Consider the following 20,941-nt stretch of genomic DNA (forward strand, 5'->3'; position numbering starts at 1 on the left):
CATAACTATAAATAAAAAAAATTATTAAATTTGAGATCACCCAGAATATAATAATAAAATAGGTCCTAATAAATTCGCTAGTGTTATGAACCTCGAGTTATTCTTTTTAATTATTTAAGAATTCAAATATTAAATATGAGCCACACAGATGATTAACTTAAGTATCAATAAATTTTAGCTAATATACTAAATCATTTAGACAATTTAAAGTTAAAGTCGACCCTCGAACCTCCTTGGTTTGGACAGCGCCAGTGTGTGGGACTAAACCCTCTTACTATAGAACGGCTCGTTCCAACGTGAAACAAACCATTAATTGAACGAGCATCCAAAGCCTATTGTGCAAGCCCAGCAATTGATTCCGGCCCAACTTACTACAACCCAATTCACTTTGTCAAGCCTAAAGGCTAAAACCCTCTTCCTAATTTTTGCCCACCTCCAACTCTCCTTAAACCCCCGGTCGCCGCCTTCTTCCACCTCCCACCACTTAAAATGGCTCATCTCAGGCTCCTCCTCCACCACTCTCGCCGCCACTTCCTCAAACCCCCACTTCCCTCTCCACTACGCCAATTCCTCGAACCATTCTCCTCCTCCTCCTCCCCAATCAAACCCGTCTCTTACCCCGTCAAACCCAAAGATCCATCGGAAGAGGACCACCAAGAACCTCCCGAATCGATCTCTCCTACTCGCCCGCTGAGAAGGCAAAGACCCGACCCGAGACCTCAGGAATCCGCTATGGACCCCGGATCCCGGCCCTGGACCCGCGAGGACGCCCGGTTCGTTAAGGATGCGCCGGTGATCTCGCCGGTGTCGTATCCGAGCAGGGTGGCGCCGTTGCCGGAGGATAGGGTGGCGGAGGAGAAGGACGTGGAGGAGGAGGAGTTAAGGTTCAGGAGAGGCGAGGAGGAGCAGCTGCGGAGAGAGGCGAGGCGGATCGAGTCAGATGGTAGAGGGAGGAGCTTCTTTGGGATTCCGGAGGAGGAGAAGGTTCCTTATCCGACGATAATTAAGGTGGAGAAGAGGCCGCAGAAGGTTGCCATGGATCTCGTGGAGGCTATCCGAGAAGTCAAGGTCAGCTTATCATGCGTTTGCTTTTGGTTGTTGATTGTGCTAATGAGATGTTTGTCATTATTACTCCGTGATATTGTTGAAATGTGCTCTATATAAATGGTGGTTAGGAACATATGTTTGCATAACTGCAAGAGAGAGAAGGATTGTTCATAATTTTCGGACTTTTAGTATATGGCAGTCACAGGGTTACATTTGGTCTTATGTTTACATTATATAAGATTGTGAGGGTTTATTTCAGGTTCTATTAATTGTGCCTTCCTTGGATTTTGACTGTGTTGGTATTAAATGCTATTAGAACATGGAAGTACGATGGTGTCATATATGATGGAATGCACAAAAGTGGTGTTTGTGGTTTTTGAGAAGTCATGCATCTAAAAATCAAGGGTTTCTTTTGACTAATATAGTATCAGAGTTGGTGATCTATGTTGAAAAATCTGAAATTTTGAAGAGGGTTATTTGTAAAGTAGGGGTAATATAGAAGCAATAATTGAAATATATTGATAAGTGAGGGCTTAGAAGAGCAATAAGGGAGAACATAAGCAAAGGAATATTTAGAGAAAGAAAAGAAAGGAGAATCTTGGAAATAAAAAGAAGGGAAAGAGAGGACCAGTAAATTATCATTTATTTTATTGTTCAAAATATGAAAAGAAGTATAGTGGGGAGTTCCTTTTTGAGGACCAAACAATACCGTAGTTCCTCCTAATCTAAGTTTGCAAGTGCACAAAGCCATTCCGGGATGAAAGAAAGTGAAGTCATTCTGAAGTGGTTGAACACCTTAGATAGAATGTTTTAGAGCTCTCTTTTATGTTGTAAATACTTGGTGCATATTAAAGGTCTTATATTTTCTCTTTAAAGATATATCATAGGGATCTACATAATGGATAATAGCACGAAATTTCAGGATTATTGAAGTATAATAAAGATCATGTGATTGTTGTTGTCTTTGTGTCTTTGAGGTTATCAATGTAATACAATATTCACTAATGAGATCTACTGAGGATGGAAAGACAGATGTTAGTTTCCATGGAGAGTATTGAAAGAAACTGGGAAAGTTACATTCCTGTCACAGCTTTGTAACTCACTTGGAAAAGGTAACAAAAGCCTCTTATCATTGATCAAGCTACAATGTGAACATGTGATTGATAATTGAGTTTTCAAGTCTGTCTCCGCTAAAGTTTGTTTCAAGACTGGATAGAGGCAAACAGATAGATAGATAAGAAAAAGAAAGAAGAAAATGCAAAAAGAATATTTAGTTGAATATCTAAATTTTCATATTCTTCTCTATTAAGGATTTCCCTTTTGTTCAAATGCTCCTATAATGTACTGCCTATTCTTATGTAACTAAGTTTCAATGTTTCTTCTATATTTAGTTGTGAATTGGTTCTCACTGTTATTTTATGGTTCTAGCTATTTTTCAGGCCAATGCAAAGCGAAATTTCGTTGAAACAGTTGAAGCTCATGTAAATTTGGGTGTGGATCCACGTCGAGGTGACCAGGTCTGCTATGTCTTTTTGAATGTTTGCTATGCTTCTGTTCAATTTAATTAATTAATTGATACATTTGCTTATGGCTGTGCTATATAGCATCTACTAGCAACATTTGCATGTTTATGTAATACAGTAATAGTGTATTCTGAATCACATTTTATGGAGACACCAACTATTTCATAGTTATCCGATACAACATCGAAACGTACCAGATATAGCTGAAAGAGTATCTTAACTTTAACTTTATATGGCATGGATAAGTCCTGATATGGCACTGACACAGTGGGATATAACTAGCATGCATTTTTAAATTAGTTTCGGGTTTAGTGGATTGGGTTCAAAGCATAAATAATTCTCTACCCATTAATCCATTTAACTACCCATTAAGGGATAAATACAATTGAATTGAAAAGTCTTTTAACCCTTATGTTAATTAAATTGAGAGGAGAAACATCTTAGCCTCCATTTTACTCTCTCACATTTCGATAACAGAGAGCTTGTGCGGCTCCAACACGTGATTAGCATTGGCAATGGTGGATGGCTTGCCATAGATGCAGATGCGAGCCCCGCAAGGGTGATGACAAGGCTCGTGAGGGATGGTGGTATCCTCCCTATCTCACTTTCCCCTTTAGTATTCTCTCTTTCCTCTCTCTTGGTCGCCAAGTCCTCCATCATCCTCCTCTCACCTCCATCTACTATTGACGGACAATTTTTTGTAGCTTCATCTACACTCCTCTACCAACTCATCGACTTCCTTTTCTCTTCATCCGAACCCCTTGTCGACCACAAGATGAAGAAGACAGCTGTATTTTTTTTCCTTTTTCTCTGCCTTTGCCGCCATTCTTTTTTCTTTTTTGGTACAAGCAACATGTTAGTCTACAAATTCTTTGATATTAGTTTAGGGTTTGCATAAAATGCTTTGGTATTTGTATAGGGTTAGCATAAAAATGCTTTGATATTAGTCAAAAAAAATTTTAATTGATGTGTTGTATTGTGATGTTAAAATGCTTTGATGTTATAAAAATTAACTATTGATAATATGAGTTCCAATGGTAGTGGTGATACTACTGTTGCAGATGATAATTCTCTTCTTTAAAAATATGCGATCAAAAGATGCGAGAAAAAGGAGGAAATATGACATTTATCTATAGATATATAATGGTTTTTATTACAGGGTTAAGAATGGAATCACATATTGCCCTAAAGACGATGGTCAACATCTTACTAAGATGAAGATGATTGTAGATTAGACAAAGTTGAGAAACAAAAACTCATTCCCTTACCAAAATAAACTCAATTCTCATCCTCTAGTATGTCCTTAGGAGAATCTTTAAACCTAGAAAGAGGAGTGCAACTAGAGAAATGTCTTTGGAGAATTCTTTCAATTTAACTATATGTAATCAATTACATTGCAAAATTATTAGATTGTTTAACTTAGTCAAGTTAATTTTTCAGTTTACTAAGAATCCATATTATTAATCAGATATTCGGTTATTTGTCTCCTAGATATGATATGCTTAGAACCACATTATCCAATAGAAAAAGACAAGCATTAAAAGATTATTGGACTCTATTAAAAGTACTAGAAAGGAAAAACTAATAGAAATATTTTCACTCTTTCAATCATTCTATTCTACATCTCATAAATTAAATGGGCACAAGGTTTATCAGCGTCAGCTAACCTTAGGATCTCATAAATAGGTTTAGTAAAACATAATATATATTTAATTTTGCCCCACAAATTGTGCTTTTCCTACATGATATCTCTATAAGAATTTTGATATCACTATTGTTTGCAATCTATGTTTGATCATTTTGAATCTCCCCAAGTCAAAATAATTGAGGCAAAATGAATATTCGAAACAACAAGCAATTTCAAATTATAAAAAATTTATTGAAAATGATAAGTCACATAGCTTGTTGTATGATAAAGTTTTTGATGCACATCACTCCTAGCCACAACAAATATCTAATTGCACTCAATATAAATTATCTCATTCCTCACAATGTTTTTTGCCACACAAATATCTTTAATGCAAGGTTGAGTATATGAGCAATATATAATGTCTTGAAATATGAGAATACTAAGCCTCTATAAACATCCCCATTGGCTTATAGAAAAAGGCATTATCAATAATGACTTGTACCATATTTTGTATTCCAACCTATTCAATTACTTTGTTGATTATGCCAAATGTAAAAAAAATTATCTTATATTCCCCCTCAGAGTTTATAGTTTTCAAAAACCTGAAATCATTCTCAGTCACTGTCGAAATAATAAGTGACATTCTTTGTGCATCTGTCTAGCCATCACAGACAATCTTAACCTTTTCTCCTCTCAATTTCCCGTTAATGTGCTGTAATAATCTTTTAATATTTGCATTTTCTTGTTGAAGGAGCGTGATTCTCAACATATTATATTCAGGAGGCAAATAATCTGATATTTGATTGCTAGCTGCAAGAGTATAGGACTTGACATAATATGAGTTCTTAGTAAAATAAAAAGGTAAGTCGGTAAAGTAGGACATTCTAACAATTTTATAATGTAATGGATAAAGAGAAACCATATCAAATGATTTCTCAAGAGCTGTTTTTGCTATTGTTCATCTCGTCTTTGATTCAATGGTATATTAGAAGTGGTTCCAAAAGACATACCTAAGGAAATATGTTGAGCTGACTTTGACAATGTACTAGCATATGCATAGATTTTCTTATTTTAAACTCGGCCTCCTCCACAATCTTTTTCATCTCCCTGATATGGGCTATTTATAGGGCAATGTTTGATTTCACATCTACTATTCTGATCACATGTGCCCTCGCTCTATAACAAAATTCTCTGTACATCTTTCGATAATAATTGCATTGACCATATTGGCCAATCCGTTACGGCAGTACGAATCGGATCAGATACTTCAATCTATGACTTTAACATCTACTATTCTAATAAGGCAGTGTTGTGGGACCATAGTGGAGGTGTATATTCGCGATGTCAGCAAGCTCTATGGTATGTCACATTCTATAGTCTCAGATAGGGTTTTGTCTTTATTAGTGACTTTTGAACGAAGTACTAAATGCTATAAGCGACCCAGTTGGACCTCGACTAAGCCTACCATCTGCATTCCAATGGCCAACCAAGGTGGTGAACCGGAGGCATTGAGCAATATTTTCGCTGCTTTATGAAAGAGTGACCTAGGAGATGGCTCGATTTTTTTCCCTAGACAGAGGTCCTACAACACTGTCTTTCACATTAGTATCCAGATGACTCCTTTTGAGGCAGTGTACGGTAGAGCACTCCTAACTCTGGAGACTTATGATCTCGTGGTAACTTTGGTGCGAACAGGGACGAACCTTGAGCTGACGGATCGAGATGACACCTTGAGGAGATTGAGGGCTCAAATTGCGGAGACGCAGAACCGTATGAAATAGATCTATGACGGTATGCATCGTGAGCAAGAGTTTGTAGTCGGTGATCTAGTATTTGTGTGTTTAGCCTTGTTGACAAGTGACTTTGAGGTTGATGCACAACCTGAAACTACCACATTGATATTTTGGGTCGTTTCGTGTGCTTGAACGACTTGGTCCAGTGACGTACAGATTGGAGCTACCTGAGGGATCCTATGTCCATTTGGTGTTCCATGTCTTAGTCCTGATCGGGACAGATCAGAATGTAGGTGTTGACATGCTTGACCCGGTGGAGAAGACACACGTAGTTGAGCCCGTGAGGGTCCTAGCTAGGAGGCGACAATGTAGGGATGAGAGATTGCAGACAGAGATTTTAGTAAAGTGGTTTGTTTGACACTCTGATGACGCTACCTGGGAGATTGAGTTCGACATAGTTGAGCAATTTCTTGACTTCACACATTGAGAACAAGGTGACGGAAGCATTGTGGACTGTTAAAACCCTGCTTAAGAGGGGTCTAGTTGGTCTATTTGGTTTGTTGAGTCCATTTCTATTTTTTGCCTTATTTATTTTTGCACTTAGTTCACTCTAGTCATGTATTCTGCATTACTGTGTTTGAGTCACTTTTAAGTCATGAGTAGCCACTATATAGTGTGGTGAGCACCCAATTGGAGTCAATAAACATTTCCCTTCATTTCTCTTCATCTCTCTTCATCTCTCTCTCTCTCTCTCTCTCTCTCTCTCTCTCACCTCCTTTCTCTAGCAGTTGGCAGCGCCCAAGGCTAACCAAGCTTCACCGGTTGGCTCTTATCTCCCTCATCTGAACTTTTCTCCCTACCCTGGTCTAGACACTCGTTCCCCTCCTCTAGTCACCTAGCAACCTCAACTTCTCCTACATCTACTACAGCTTCCTCCATCAAGTCACTACCCATTGCTGCTGCTACTGCTGCCATTATTGCAGTTGTAGCTACAACTCCCTCCTCCCCTAACTCCACCTCTCTTCCCTTCCTCTTTCACCCCCACAGACCTAACTCCACATTAGCCTTCACCCACCACTATTACGACCCAACAACCACTACTCCGCCTAGCTCCACCATAGCTTAGCTGCAAGAACCATGCTCCACAACCTCCGTGTGCCACCTTCCTTCACCTACAACCATGACAATTTGGCCACTAAAATTAATGTTTTGCATCTTCAATGGTTTTGGCATGTCCAGAATGTCCCGTTAGGCCTCTAGTATGCAATTTTCGAATTAAGAATTCCCTAAAAGATCTGGGAAGACATAGCTTTCGATATCTAAATAGATGGCCATCCTGCATTACAAAACCATATATTTCACAAGTCATTTCATCGATTAGCCAATTGTAAATTTCATGAAATTCCAAAGACACCTTAATCTTATCAAAACCCGTTCTACACTCATCTTTGAAAAAAGGGCCATGTGATGACTAAGTGCATTGTCATCTTTGTTCTTGGCCTCCGATTTATATTGGAGAGTTATGTATAGTCTTGGAGAAACTCAATATGTTTACCGTGTCTTGCATTAAGCTTTTTCTAAGAGTTGATGTACCGAAGGGCCTATAGTTAGAAAAAATAATAAATTCTTGTGGGAGTAAATAATGTCTTCAATGACGAAGTGGCTGAACCACTGTATAGAATTCCTTATTATAGGTGGTATATTGCTGCCTTGTTTTATTCAGTTTCTTAGTAAAGTAGGCAATTGAATAACCTTGTTTAGACATTCATTTTATTTTGGTAAGGGAACTTGTCTAGACATAGCTTTTCTTATTCTCAATTTGGCCTCTTCCACAATCTCTCATGTTCCATAATCCCTTTCATAAGTAAGATGCCAATCATTCACCTTGCTTTGATTACACACCCAAATATTTTCAGCAAAGTGTACTTTGACCCTATAATAAGAACAATTGTATGTTTGTATAATACTTATATTAAAATCTAGTATTAGCTCCTTTTTCTCCAATCTTCTCTAGTTTGGTCACCTACTTTTAAGGAGAATTATCATTAGTAGCCATAGTATCACAATTTTTGGTGAAATTGATATTTTTACTAGTCATTTTTTGTGATAATATAATATAAAGCATTTTAAATTTTTTAACACAACAATACAACAGGGTAATTGAAATCTTTTATGCACTTGCAAATTAACATCAAAGCATGGTATGCAAACCCTATACTAAGTTACTAACATCAAAGCATTTGCAGACTAACATTTTTCTTTGCTACAGGCTACTTATAATATAATACGAAAGCATTTTATGCAAACCCTATACTATCATATTTCTTTTACTGCAACCAACTTCAAGAAGAAAAAAAAATGTCTTCCTCTTGTTGTAGTCAGCAAGGGGTAGAGGGGGAGAGACGAGAGAGTCGATGGAAGAGTGAAGGGATGTTGTAGAAAACTATCGTCAATTGTAGTCAGAGAGGATTGAAGGGTGGTGGAGGGTTTAGAGAGAGAGAGAGAGAGAGAGAGAGGGTGGAGGGGGGGGGGGGGTGGGTTGGGGAGGGAGCCTGTTGATCTTCTGGTGTTGCCATCTCTTCTTCCGTGAGGGATGAGTTGTGCAAGCCTTCCACCATTGGAGCATGATAGAGGAAAAGGGAGGCTAGGTCTTTTTTCCTCTCAATTCAATTAACGTGACAAGTGTTATAGACTTTCCAATTCAATTGTGTTTAACCCTTAAACAGATTAATGGGTGGAGACTTATTTTGCTTTGTTCCGTGCTCACTAAACCCAAAATTAATATAAAAGCTTACTTGTCATACTCATATCAGGACGTATCCACGTCATATCAAAAAAATTAAAAATTCAGATACTCTTCCAACCTTATCTGATACATATCGGAGCCGTATTTGTATCCAATATGTGACAGGTACACGTGTGGTACCGACATGAAGAATCCATGTTTCATGGAGCACTATTAATGGCCAGATGACTAGGCTAGGGGATTTACTTTACATTTCTGCTGTGTTTTCTAATCATATAAATGTTTTCACCTTATTGATTTTAACATTGTTCTCATGGTAGTACAGATGGTCCGTGGTGCTCTAACACTTCCTCATGGTACTGGGAAGGTACATTCTATGTGTCATTGCTAGTTCTCTAGTAGTTTATATTTACGAGCTTTTTAAAGTGATATTTGATATTCATATGTTTTCATTCTTTTAAGACTGTTAGGGTAGCTGTATTTGCTGAAGGTGCTGCAGCAGATGAAGCTAGAGCTGCTGGAGCTGATGTAGTTGGTGGCGATGAACTTATCGAGGAAATAAAACTTGGTACTAAATATGTTTGCATGATAATTTATTGATTTCTATTACTTTTTGGTCATTTTCCCGTATTAGAGCTATTCAAGCAGGTCCTCTTCATTCTTTGCTATGATGCATGACCAGTTTGCATGTTTACTCTCTAAATTTTCATAGAACTTGGATGATTTATCTTAATTTTGATAAACTGTACAGTATGGTATGTATACTGTTGATGTTGCTGGATCATAACCCTAACATTACATTCATTGTATCTGAAAAATTCTGTGCCACTTGTCCACCTATTGCTAGATGTGCAAGCTCTCTATCCTTATGCCATTCAAACATCTAGGATATATCTGCCTATACTCTATCAATCCTTTTCTCACTTTCAAATTGATAATGTGCAGGTGGTGGCAAGCTTAACTTTGACAAGTGTATAGCAACTCCAATGTTTATGCCTCGTCTTTCCAAGGTTAGTATTTGAAGTCTGAGGCAGTTATTTAGTACTTTGTTCTATTTGCTACATCTTTCCATCATTTTCCTTACAGTTCTCTTATATCAGGTGGCTAGGATCCTTGGTCCCCGTGGTTTGATGCCGAATCCTAAAGTGAGTTTTTCAATTCGAAGGTCTTGTCAAACATGTTTTAATTATGCCTCTGTAATAGGTATCTTCTTTATACAGCTAGGATCTGTGACAAGTGATGTTTCTGGAGCAGTAAAGGAGGCAAAATGCGGTCGGATTGATTTTAAACTTGACAAAACTGCTATAGTGCATGTAGGCCTTGGGAAGGTATGATATCAACTTTCATGCAAGTTCAAGGTAGCTTACTTTGCTACTGTATATTAGACTGAAGTTGAAATATACATCTATGTGATAGTAGAGCTCCTAGAATGTGAGATTTTATGATTTTATCTTGTGAATATATGTGGGCAAAATCTTTATTGCTACATGGAATGTGATCTTGCAAGCATGTGTACCGTAGAAATCCAGTAGCAACTATTCATGATGCATGTGATATCCTGTGTTTATATATTTTTAAGAAACAGGAGTTTGCTTTCTCTGTTGTACTAGTTTATTCTAACAATCTAAATTCATTGACATATAAACCTTGAAGATATAGTTAATAGTTTGTCTTTTGAGTACATGGTTTGAAGGCTTGAAATAAGTCTAACATGGTATATAATAGGTTGTAGAGCACTATATATATGAGAACTCCAGATCATGATCCATATTTATGATTAGAATTCCAAAGTGAGAAGAAGCAACAACAGATAGTTGGCATACATACATACTCTACTATAATTGTGTGTTGGATGCCAAAGATATGTCTATTTACTGCTGCAGTTTTCAAAAGTTCTCAGAGCTAGAAGTTTCAGTTATTCTCTATATGCCTGTGCAGCTGTTGAACCAGGTTATACATTACTAGTTCTATTTTTGTCATTTGCAGGTTAACTTTTCTGAGGACAACCTACGTGAAAATATTGGGGCTTTTGTACATGCTCTTTTGCTTGCAAAGCCTGTGGGCTTAAAGAAAAGTAAGTGGCATCATTTTGTGTTTGAAGTCTGTTGTTTTTCAGTGTTCTATAAGTAGCAGTCTCATTTATATCGAATAGCATATTGTAATAATATCAAATTTCCATCATAAGGAATCAAAATTAGGCAAGCTTTCAAACAAGTTATCATTCACGTGTTTTTTCTTGGCAGCCTCCAAATATGCTGGGTACGTGAAGAACTTTACATTAAGTAGCACGGTAAGTAAAATAGGATAGTTTTAATCTTTTAATAAACTGATAGGTTACAGTGTCCTTTATGTATGTGGAATAAACTTCTATCAGTGCTGGAATATGATTGTTTGAATTTTGAGTATTGAATCCTGATATATTTGGTAAATTATATAACCAGTGCATTTTACTATCTTGAGTCATTCTTCTGCTGTATCTAATGTAGTTGATCTTCTTGCAGATGGGACCTGGATTTCCCATTTCCATACAGTCACTATCTGTGGCTGCAGATCACTACAACAAGGTGCAAGTTAAATAACAGTAGTATAGTTTCCTGGCATTGAAGAGGAGCTTGACAGCCTCATGTGATGTATCAAACATCCATGTTCAGCCTATTTGAATAGGTTGTTTGAAGAGCACACAACATTTTTCTTTTGCTATCATGGCATTTTGAGGACTTAGTCTTCAGACAATAGTTACTTTTTGATGTTTCATTCAAGATTCGGAAATGCCTCTTCTAGCATTACAATAGCTATCATTGCTTCAAGTGTTATTGTGGAACTATGGCTGGTTGGCATGATCTGAGGTGCTAGGGCTTGTCCGTCGATTGTGGAATATTCTTTTCAGATTGCTCTTAAGCTATTTCTGTAAAGTATATATTTACTTATAGTGCATCCAAAGTAACTTAAATAAATCTTAGTCTTAAATTCGTCTTATGGTTTTATAATTTGCGGCAATTGCAGCTGCTAGATGTTGGATGGAGATGCAAATTCCTGAACTGTGTCTTATCTTTGTATAGTTTGTGTGGTAGGTGTGTCTGCTAGATGTTGGAAGGGGATGCAAATTCCAGTGTTGGGTAATACAGCTGATATCATATCAAGCGATAAACCATCCTTTTCCATATACACATCTCTTTGATTTGGTTGCTATGGTGTGTGGAATTATACTGCAGTATACCCCAAGTGTTGGAACTAAAGGTGAAATTGCATACTGCAGTACGTGGAAATCTACTGGGACATGCCGAGTATCTCTAATATCTCTGAAATTAATTGTGTACTAAAGTTGTACAGTCCCTTTGCTGGTCTTTTAGATTAAATTTTGTTAGTACTTCTTTTGTGATCGTAGAGACTCCAAATGGATAAGAGAATCTTATAAGCAACACCTTGCATTTCCTGGTTATTAATGTTTACTAGGGTAATGTAAGTGTGTTTTCAGTTTAATTGGGAGGTCAATCTCTCAGAAAAATGATAAATTCTAGTGAGATATAATATTATCATCATTATCACTAATATGATAACTATTATTGCTCGCATTAATACTTGCAGGGCTACCCCTTTTGACCTTCCAAGAAGGTTAGCCTGCGAAAAAAGAAAGCGGTAAGGATTGGGTGCCGACTCTAGAGAGTCAATAATGCTTATACCTACGTTGCTGAATAAGTATATACCTTGATTGGAAACCTCATTTGGGCAGCTCATCACTGCTTAGCTGCTATCCAGACGACAGCGATTCACAAGTCAAACTTGGTAATATCTCTGTTAGCATATAGATTTGGTCGTACAATTGTACATAATCTCCCATTTTAAACACTCTCATTTGGTTGCGGTGCAAAATTATCCAATAAATTTAGAAAAGATAACAGGAATATCTCTCTACTTCGCTGACTTTTGGGGGTTAGGTAATGAGTCAAAGCATTCCATTAAATTTTCAGGAAAAGAATTGCATGATGCTCTTAATAAACTCTTTTAATTCGATCGTCAGGTTCTCTCCTAGCCATGCATTTGGGAAGAGTGGCTTAGAGTGTACTTCTCCATTGGAGTTTGGCCGTGGTCAATTGTGATGCGTTTGCCGAAACTAAAGACGCGTCTTGACTTCTTCTTTTTTCAGTTCATTAATTGTGACTTTCTTACTAAATATTTTTAGGGTCACTCTGTTCATATAACTTTGCTAAAAGATTTCTAATTTATTACTTTGTTTAAAGTGGATAGTCTTGCATGGTTTTACGTCTCTTATGCTTGATAATATGCATAAATAAACGCCTCTTCTCTTCTTGTTTCACCATGACGAAGCTTCGCGCAAGTGGAGGAGCAAATGTTGCTTGCAACTGTAGATTTCTTGGCCCTTGAAAATATTTTATATTAGTTTTATGTCTGAAGGTGGACTTTTGTTGGATTCTGGTCCATTATAATTTAGAAAAAGTATACACTTTCCAATGTTTAACTGGCTGTCTTCGGATGTTTTGAGTTTTGACATTTTGCCAGTTTGGAGCAATCCATGGGCTGTTTTAACTAAACATGGAACGGCCATGCATCTTTCTTCTTCTTCTTCTTTTTCTTCTCTTTTGGATGCATGATACTTATTTTTATCTTAGTACTGGAAAACGTGATATCTCAGTTAAATCGCGTTAGAATTTGAATCAAGAATGCTCTTACAATATGAGCTTTTTTAGCTATACAAATCACATTGACGCATATATTATAAAACCCACTTAAAAGCTTATAAGTCACTTGATTATCTAACAAGCATTACTTAATTGGATAATCTTACCAAAGGATATCATGGCGCCCTTCTCTCCCTCTATTAAGAAGTTGGCTAAAGTCGTCTTCCAGGCTGTGTACAATTAATTAGTTTACTAATTAATGCATTTCTTTCTTCTTTCAAAAAAAAAAAGAAAGGAAACAGAGTTCCATCTACAGCCAATCGAGTGGTCGACAGCGTGATCATATAGGTGTCATATTCATAAGTAATGTGACTAAATTTTGATTCATTTCGGAACATAACAACTACATATAGATATATTATAATATGGTATGAAGAACCCACAAACAACACAACGTACTCCCCTAAAGTCAATGCTTGAAGTTACATTATTCAGGAACACAGTAGACCATGGTTTCCATGATCTAATTCTTCTTCTATTCAAGAACATTAGTTAATCTTCCTGCAGTTCAACCTAACCTCTCCATTTTTCCCAGTCAATGGGCTCAAGTTTCCCATCTTGATCATAGCCTTGGCAAAGTCCCCAGCAAACTTAGCTCCGTTGGTACTGTACTGCTTTACCAGTGAATCCTGAGACCCACCGTTGAACAACTCCTGGTCCGAATGGAACAGCCCACGCTGACCAACCAAGTTCTGGTAGTACGCATTGTCGAATTTGACCGGGGTCTGGACGTCGAGAGGAGCCAGGTTTCTGTCGCCGCCGGTCCTCGGGCAAGTTTTCCTGCGGAGGGCCGCGAAGGTGGCGTTGATGTTGGTGTCGCCGCCGTTGATGCGGCTGCGGAAGAACTGGCATTGCCCTTGGCCGATGGTGTGCGCGCCGGAGAGCGCGGTCATGTCACGCGCGTTGAGGCCCTTGGCAGCGAACATGGAGATGAGGGTGGAGAGGTCGGAGCCTGGGCCAGGGAGGTTGCTGTTGGCCCCGTTGAGGCTCGCGGTGCGCGCGTCTCGGCGGCCTAATTTGACTGTCCATGACGGTCCCCCGAGCTGCAGCATTAATACAATCGTGAGATATGATATATATATATATATATATATATATATATATATATATATATTGTTGGTTCATTATCTCATAGTTTAAGCATTTTGGTCAACTAATTATCTGAATAGTGGTTTCATTAATCCATCTTTGATATATACTAACCAAGTTTACGCCATCGCGTGTGGCGAGGGCGAGGATGTCGGCGCACGAGACCGTCGCCTTGCAGGCAGCTTCGACTTTGGCTTTGATGGCATCGATGACTTCGAAGCCGCGAGCTGAATTCGCATTCGGCCCAGCACTCTTCTCGCCAGTGAAGGTTGGTGTGTCATCAAGAAGGATCGAACCATCACAACCCTGCGGCCCGGAGAAATATTAACAACACGTACATATAACCAACACTAGTTAGTATAGTGTAATTATAGTAGATATTAAGTAATGGAATACTATAAATATATATATATCTTACATTAACGAAGCAGTCGTGGAAGAAGAGGCGAAGAATGGAAGCGGCCATTCTTGGCTCCTTAGCTACTGCCTGAGCCATGGCAGATCGCACAATGGTTTGCACATTTGGGCAGGTGGAAGAATAGAAGTTGGCAGACAACTGCCCATGAGCAGCGCTAGCAAGAAGAGCTAAGAGGGCAAGGGAGAGAAATCTATTAATGGAGAAGAAAGCCATGGCTAAGAACACCAAATAAGATAAGACGGGATGAGATGAGATGAGATCCTTAAGCTTGCCCTCATATATATATAGTACTCTTGCATGCATGGGATAAATGCTTTTTTTTAAATATATGTGCGGATAATATGCTTGCTACGCAGGCTTTAGTTGACCAATTAACTTGTTTGTTTCTCAATGATAGCCTCCATGGCGGTGGTTTGAATAAGAAAGTTTGCAAGTCAAAGGAATAAGAACATGATGGTTTTCTATATTATATTATTATACAACTTGATACGCAATTAGCTCGATGCTCGCCTTCAGTACCGTCTTCTTAGCTGTCGCTTGGACTTTGTAAGCAATAATACAATTGATGTGATGCTATTTATTCCATCACTATAACAAAGGAGAAATCTTATCTCGATCCGTTTGACTCCACGTCAGTTCTTGGACTTTTGCGGCAGTTAAAAGAAGGCAGTTTTGTAGAGCATGGGGGTTTAATGATATGCATTGGATCATGCATTTGGCTAGGGTAGCAGCCTATGATGTTGCGACTTGCAGCCCATCGAAACTAGAAGTAGATCGATATGGCAGGTTGCTTGATAAATTAATATGTATCATCCCTTGAAGATAGAAAAGATGATGTTCTTCTCCCCTTTTATAAGTTAATATATACTGCTTCTTTTATTGCATGCTAGATTTCTTTTAATGCCGTGGAATCAATCATCTCCAAAACGTTAAGAGTTTTCATCTTATGTTCGGGACAGGTTGACTTAATTACATGTAAACTAGATGGGAAATCTATCTATGGGTTTTTAATAAGTGTTGTTGTAAATAAGCAGTCGGATATCTTGTATGATAGATGTGTATCTAATTATTTGATTTAATTAATAACTATTATTTTGTTATGTCAAAAAAAATTAACTTCAATATTGCTTCAAAGGTACTACTCTCTCTCTTCTTCTTCTTTTTTCCTTTTGGCATTGTGAGGCTTAATATTTGATCTGAATCTTATAAGGCCGGGTCCGGTGGCTCGCCATAGCCTATTTTTCCTATGTACGTTGAGAAAGAGGGGCTAAATCTCTTGCTAGCATGCATTAAGATAGATTCTTTTGAAAAAAAAAAGAAAAAGAAAAAAAGGAAAATAATCTCATTAAGACTAATAAAGGATATGGAGATGTAATGGTTATGTTATGCCATAGTCTGTTTAGGTGATTAAAAGATTGAGAGAGTGGCTTCTTGTCTTGCTAAGTATCCTGCACACTATTATGATAAAAGACTAGATGGTAGGCACAAAATTGCTAGTCAATATAGAGAAATTTTAAGTATAATCTAGACTATCCTAAATAGGAGGGAGAATTACCTTCTTTTTATTTATTTTAGTTTTCTTTTATTAATATGAGCTCCTAGATTAAGTGGGTTAGTTAGACAATAGAAAGTAACTCTCCGGATGACAAGGTCTAATGGGCTACAATTACATCTAGTGCTTTTCTAACATTTTGTATGATTTTCTTTTTCTCAAATATTTACTGTAAGGTGATCCAAACAACATAAATATTAGAGAAATCTATCAAAATTATCTTATATTTTATCTTTATTACTATTTATTCAAAAATAATAATCTAAGCTAACCCGCATTATTGACTACCGGTGGATAATTCATCTTTACCATAATAGATATGAATCATTCGCCACTGTAATATGCTTTTAATATCTTAAAATGTTTTCTCGTTAGGTTTTTTAACAGTCGGCCGTTATCATATAAATGAATTAAGCTAACTATAGATAAAATAACCTTAATACTCTTAAAGAAAAATTTAAAAAGTTAAGGTAAAATAAAGGAGAAATAGAATAACTCTTATTCCATCAACTGCACGAATAAAACGAGGCCGACATTAGTGACATATATTATTGTTCTATTATCTGTACACTTAGATATTTTAGTTATCTAGTTATTTAAGATGACATGTAATATTAGAGAAGTCGCACACACAGACACACTTCATTGTTTATCTGCCATAATGGTACCCGTAGGAGCTGCACGTGAACCAGGACTATTAAGGCATGATATAAATTATTGGTTTAGGTCTTGATCCATGTGCTCTAACCAAAGATCTAAAACATAACGACGACCAATGTAATTGTCGCTTAATGTCGATTCGAGAATGTCATCTTCTCGGCCGTGTTAGAAATAGATTAAATTAAGTTCATCAAAATCTAACATTAGATAGTCACGGGCGACGTTCTTAGGTGGGGATCCAGTCTACACCACTCTCTAAAATATCTCTTATTTTACCTTAAAAAAAATATTTAAGGATATTAAAATTATTTTGCAGCTATAATTTACTTCATTTATATATATATATATATAGAAGTATTAAAAATAAATTATAAGGTATAAATATTCATATGATATGGTAAGTATTAATAATAATAATAAAAGAAAAATGTAGTGCATTTTTAAATATTTTCCTAAAAAGATATTACTGCTTACATAAACTTATATAAACAAAATTTGTCCACTAAAATAGCCTTTATTTCTAACATACACTTTGCTCCATATTTACTATGCTCCATATTTACTAATGGAAATATAAGTAAAAGTATTTTGCAAGTTGTTAGGTTTTTATTGTTGGTAATTGTGTACAAAATATTCTAAGTATTTTTATTTATATATATGAGTTTTTATACAAGTTTTAAAAGTATTTGTTTTGATAAATTGTAAGATTAATGGTGAAAAGGTTACGAGCTTACACCGCGTTCACACAGACAGAAAGCAACGTTTACAAGCGCATTCGAATGCGGGTACATGCGTTCGCATAGATAGTAATACAACGTTCACAAGCGTGTTCGAACGCGGGTACATGCGTTTGCACAGACAGTAACATCGCGTTCACAAGTGTGTTCGAACGCAGGTACATGCGTTCGCACACACTTGTGAACGCGATGTTACTGTCTGTGCGAACGCAGGTACATGCGTTCGCACAGACAGAAACACCACGTTTACAAGCGCGTTCGAATGCGGATATATGCGTTCGCACAGACAGAAACACCGCATTCATAAGCGCATTCGAACGCGGGCGTAGGCGTTTGCACAGACAGAAAGTGCAGTTTCTACGTGCGTTCGAACGCAATTATGGCCCGTTCGAATGCACCTGAGATTAAGTCAGGCCATTCAAACACACTCGGGCTGCGTTCAAACGCACCTAAGAAGTTTGCAATTTTTGGACTTTCGTGAGTACAGATAAGACTTGGATTTAGTTCTATCTTGAAAATCATATTTAAGTATTGTGATGCCCTAACTCTTGGTGTGTTGAAGAAGCAATTTTGAAGGAGACTTCTTGATGCTACATCCGTTCTTTAATTAACAAGGTTCTATTCTTCTACAAAGCTTAATCTTTCGTCTTAAGGGCTATCTAGACGAAAGATTAATCTCGAAAGCTACTAAAGTTGGATATCAATCACGAGAAGGAGTGAATCGTGGGTTCTAGCAAGCAAGATTGAGAAGAATAAAGTCGTGAGAATCGACGGTTTCTCTTATGAGTCAGTTTTGTAACTACTACTATTTTAGTGATTGGTTTTGATCTGAGTTTGAATCCGTAGTTTTTTTTCCGTTTGAGTTTTTCCACGTTAAAATCTTGACGTTCATCTCTGATTTTATTTTTAATATTTTTTTTGATTTTTACTTAAGTGAAATAGTGATACCATTGCCTGCCTAGCAGTGTCTAGGTGGTTTTTTCACGGGTCATTATTCTAATTAGCAAACAGAATTCTATTTCCAAGAGTGGACTGAGAGGTTGTCGACATCTTAAGCATATACGTGTCATGGCCTCATGACGCCAAATATTCACAAGTAATGTAATCAAATTTTGATTCATTTCAAAACATGACAACAATATACAAAAAAACAACAACCAACACACTGCCGTGGAGCCAATGCCGGCCAGTTACATTATTCGAGAACACAGATCAACAGAGCTAGAACTTGGTTTCCAAGATCTGGCCACCGCTTCTCCTCGCCATGAAGTTCTATCATCATCAGTTTGCCTTCCTGCAGTTCAACCTAACCTCTCCCTTTTTCCCAGTCAATGGGCTCAAATTTCCCAACTTAGCCATAGCCTTAGCAAAGTCTGCGGCAAACTTAGCCCCATTGGTACTGTACTTCTTTACTAGTGAATCCTGAGACCCACCATTGAACAACTCCTGGTCCGAGTGGAACAGCCCACGCTGAGCAATCAAGTCTTGGTAGTACGCATTGTCGAATTTAATCGGGGTCTGGGCGTCGAGTGGAGCGAGGTTTTTAATGCCGCCGGAACTCGGACAGGTTTTCTTGCGGAGCACCGCGAACTTGGCGTCGATGTTGGTGTCGCCGCCGTGGACGCGGTTGCGGAAGAACCGGCACTGCGCTTGGCCGATGGTGTGCGCGCCGGAGAGCACGGTCATGTCGCTCGCGCTGAGGCCCTTGGCGGCGAACATGGAGATGAGGGTGGAGAGGTCGGAGCCTGGACCGGGGAGGTTGGCGTTTGCGCCTTTCTGGTTCGCCTTCAGCGAGTCGCGCCGGCCTAATTGGACTGTCCATGATGGCCCTCCGAGCTGCAGCAACATGACTGTTCGTTAGACATGTTCTGCTAAGAGTTGGGTTGGGTCTTTCACATGATATAAACAATTTTCCACATAAATCTTTGTAACCATTATTGTTTTATTCTCTTTGATAATTTGACGAAATTGTTCACACATAAAAGTGCGAGAATCTTACTCCGCACAACAGTCAATTATCAACCATCTTAAGATGATTTTTCTTATTAACTGATTATCCTTTTCAGTAGAGAGGGATAACTTTTATATTTTATATTTTTGATATTCTAAAACTCCTCTCATTTCTGAACTGAACACTGAACTAAGATTTTTTATGAGCTCAATGAGTGGGTGAAGAAAATTTTATATTTTTAAGTAAAGATAAACGTAACAGAATTTAAATTCTTGACTTCATGACACCAACTGCTTTAAAAATATAAGTTATTAAACAACAATAATTTTTTATATTTTTTATATTCTAAAAGCCCAAGATTATATATATATATATATATCTATATATATACTAACAAAGTTTACGCCATCGCGTGTGGCGAGTGCGAGGATGTCTGCGCACGAGACCGTCGCCTTGCAGGCAGCTTCGACTTTGGCTTTGATGGCATCGATGACTTCGAAGCCGCGAGCCGAGTTCGCGTTCGGCGCAGCATTCTTCTCGCTCTTAAAGGTTGGTGCGTCATCAAGAAGGATCGACCCATCACAACCCTGCGGGAGAATATATAATTAACATCAGTTAATTAAGAGTAACGCTACTTGATTAATGTAATTATAGTAGACATCAAGTAATGGAATGCTATATATCCTACATTAACGAAGCAGTCGTGGAAGAAGAGGCGAAGGATGGAAGCTGCCATTCTTGGCTCCTTTGCTACTGCCTTAGCCATGGCAGACCGCACAATGGTCTGTAGGTCTGGACAGGTGGTGGAATAAAAGTTAGCAGACAACTTTCCATGAGCAGCACTGGCAAGAAGAGATAAGAGACCAAAGGTGAGAAAGCTATTAGAGAAGCAAGCCATGGCTAAGTACACCAAATGGGATAATTAAGATGGGATGAGATGAGATGTTTGCTTTGCCCTCCTATATATATATATATAGAGTAGTTTTCTTGCATGCATGGAATATGCCACGGGGACTTTATTTGACCAAGTTGTTTCTAAATTATGACATCTATGGTGGTGGTTTTTGAAGAAGAAAATATAAAAGGCAATGTTTTTGTTTAGTATACGACTCGATATATACATCACATAGAAGGAATCTTTTTAGTGTCGTTTCCTTC

The 20,941-nt window shown here is 37.8% G+C and overlaps 3 protein-coding genes across 3 annotated transcripts; 1 reads left to right on the forward strand and 2 right to left on the reverse strand.

Moving 5' to 3' along the window:
- Positions 1-413: 413 nt before the first annotated feature.
- Positions 414-11,782, forward strand: LOC140766060 (uncharacterized). Its single transcript, XM_073105464.1, has 10 exons — positions 414-1,068; positions 2,487-2,564; positions 9,005-9,046; positions 9,142-9,247; positions 9,625-9,689; positions 9,780-9,824; positions 9,900-10,007; positions 10,666-10,753; positions 10,923-10,969; positions 11,181-11,782. The coding sequence occupies exons 1-10, from the start codon at positions 490-492 to the stop codon at positions 11,256-11,258; spliced, it is 1,236 nt and encodes a 411-aa protein (XP_072961565.1). The 5' UTR covers positions 414-489; the 3' UTR covers positions 11,259-11,782.
- Positions 11,783-13,664: 1,882 nt separating this feature from the next.
- LOC140764182 (peroxidase P7-like) lies at positions 13,665-15,121 on the reverse strand. Its single transcript, XM_073102605.1, has 3 exons — positions 14,884-15,121; positions 14,580-14,771; positions 13,665-14,419 (listed from the first exon to the last, which is right to left on the reverse strand). Exons 1-3 carry the CDS (start codon positions 15,094-15,096, stop codon positions 13,865-13,867), a joined length of 960 nt encoding a protein of 319 aa, XP_072958706.1. The 5' UTR covers positions 15,097-15,121; the 3' UTR covers positions 13,665-13,864.
- Positions 15,122-18,872: 3,751 nt separating this feature from the next.
- On the reverse strand, positions 18,873-20,687 carry LOC140764184 (peroxidase P7-like). Its single transcript, XM_073102606.1, has 3 exons — positions 20,472-20,687; positions 20,179-20,370; positions 18,873-19,668 (listed from the first exon to the last, which is right to left on the reverse strand). Exons 1-3 carry the CDS (start codon positions 20,679-20,681, stop codon positions 19,114-19,116), a joined length of 957 nt encoding a protein of 318 aa, XP_072958707.1. The 5' UTR covers positions 20,682-20,687; the 3' UTR covers positions 18,873-19,113.
- Between the last annotated feature and the right edge of the window lie 254 nt (positions 20,688-20,941).

Source organism: Typha angustifolia, chromosome 8 (genome assembly GCF_048772165.1).
Source record: "Typha angustifolia cultivar Huaian chromosome 8, ASM4877216v1, whole genome shotgun sequence".
NCBI classification, from domain to species: Eukaryota; Viridiplantae; Streptophyta; class Magnoliopsida; order Poales; family Typhaceae; genus Typha; species Typha angustifolia.

Excerpts from the sequence above, each read along its gene's own strand:
- LOC140766060 (XM_073105464.1), top strand. The coding sequence starts at position 490 with ATGGCTCATCTCAGGCTCCTCCTCCACCACTCTCGCCGCCACTTCCTC. Across the intron at positions 9,248-9,624 it reads TATCGAGGAAATAAAACTTG|GTGGTGGCAAGCTTAACTTT; the intron begins GTACTAAATATG and ends GATAATGTGCAG. Across the intron at positions 10,754-10,922 it reads GCCTGTGGGCTTAAAGAAAA|CCTCCAAATATGCTGGGTAC; the intron begins GTAAGTGGCATC and ends TTTTCTTGGCAG.
- LOC140764182 (XM_073102605.1), bottom strand. The coding sequence starts at position 15,096 with ATGGCTTTCTTCTCCATTAATAGATTTCTCTCCCTTGCCCTCTTAGCT. Across the intron at positions 14,772-14,883 it reads TCCACGACTGCTTCGTTAAT|GGTTGTGATGGTTCGATCCT; the intron begins GTAAGATATATA and ends TCCGGGCCGCAG. Across the intron at positions 14,420-14,579 it reads CACGCGATGGCGTAAACTTG|CTCGGGGGACCGTCATGGAC; the intron begins GTTAGTATATAT and ends TTAATGCTGCAG.
- LOC140764184 (XM_073102606.1), bottom strand. The coding sequence starts at position 20,681 with ATGGCTTGCTTCTCTAATAGCTTTCTCACCTTTGGTCTCTTATCTCTT. Across the intron at positions 20,371-20,471 it reads TCCACGACTGCTTCGTTAAT|GGTTGTGATGGGTCGATCCT; the intron begins GTAGGATATATA and ends ATTCTCCCGCAG. Across the intron at positions 19,669-20,178 it reads CACGCGATGGCGTAAACTTT|CTCGGAGGGCCATCATGGAC; the intron begins GTTAGTATATAT and ends ATGTTGCTGCAG.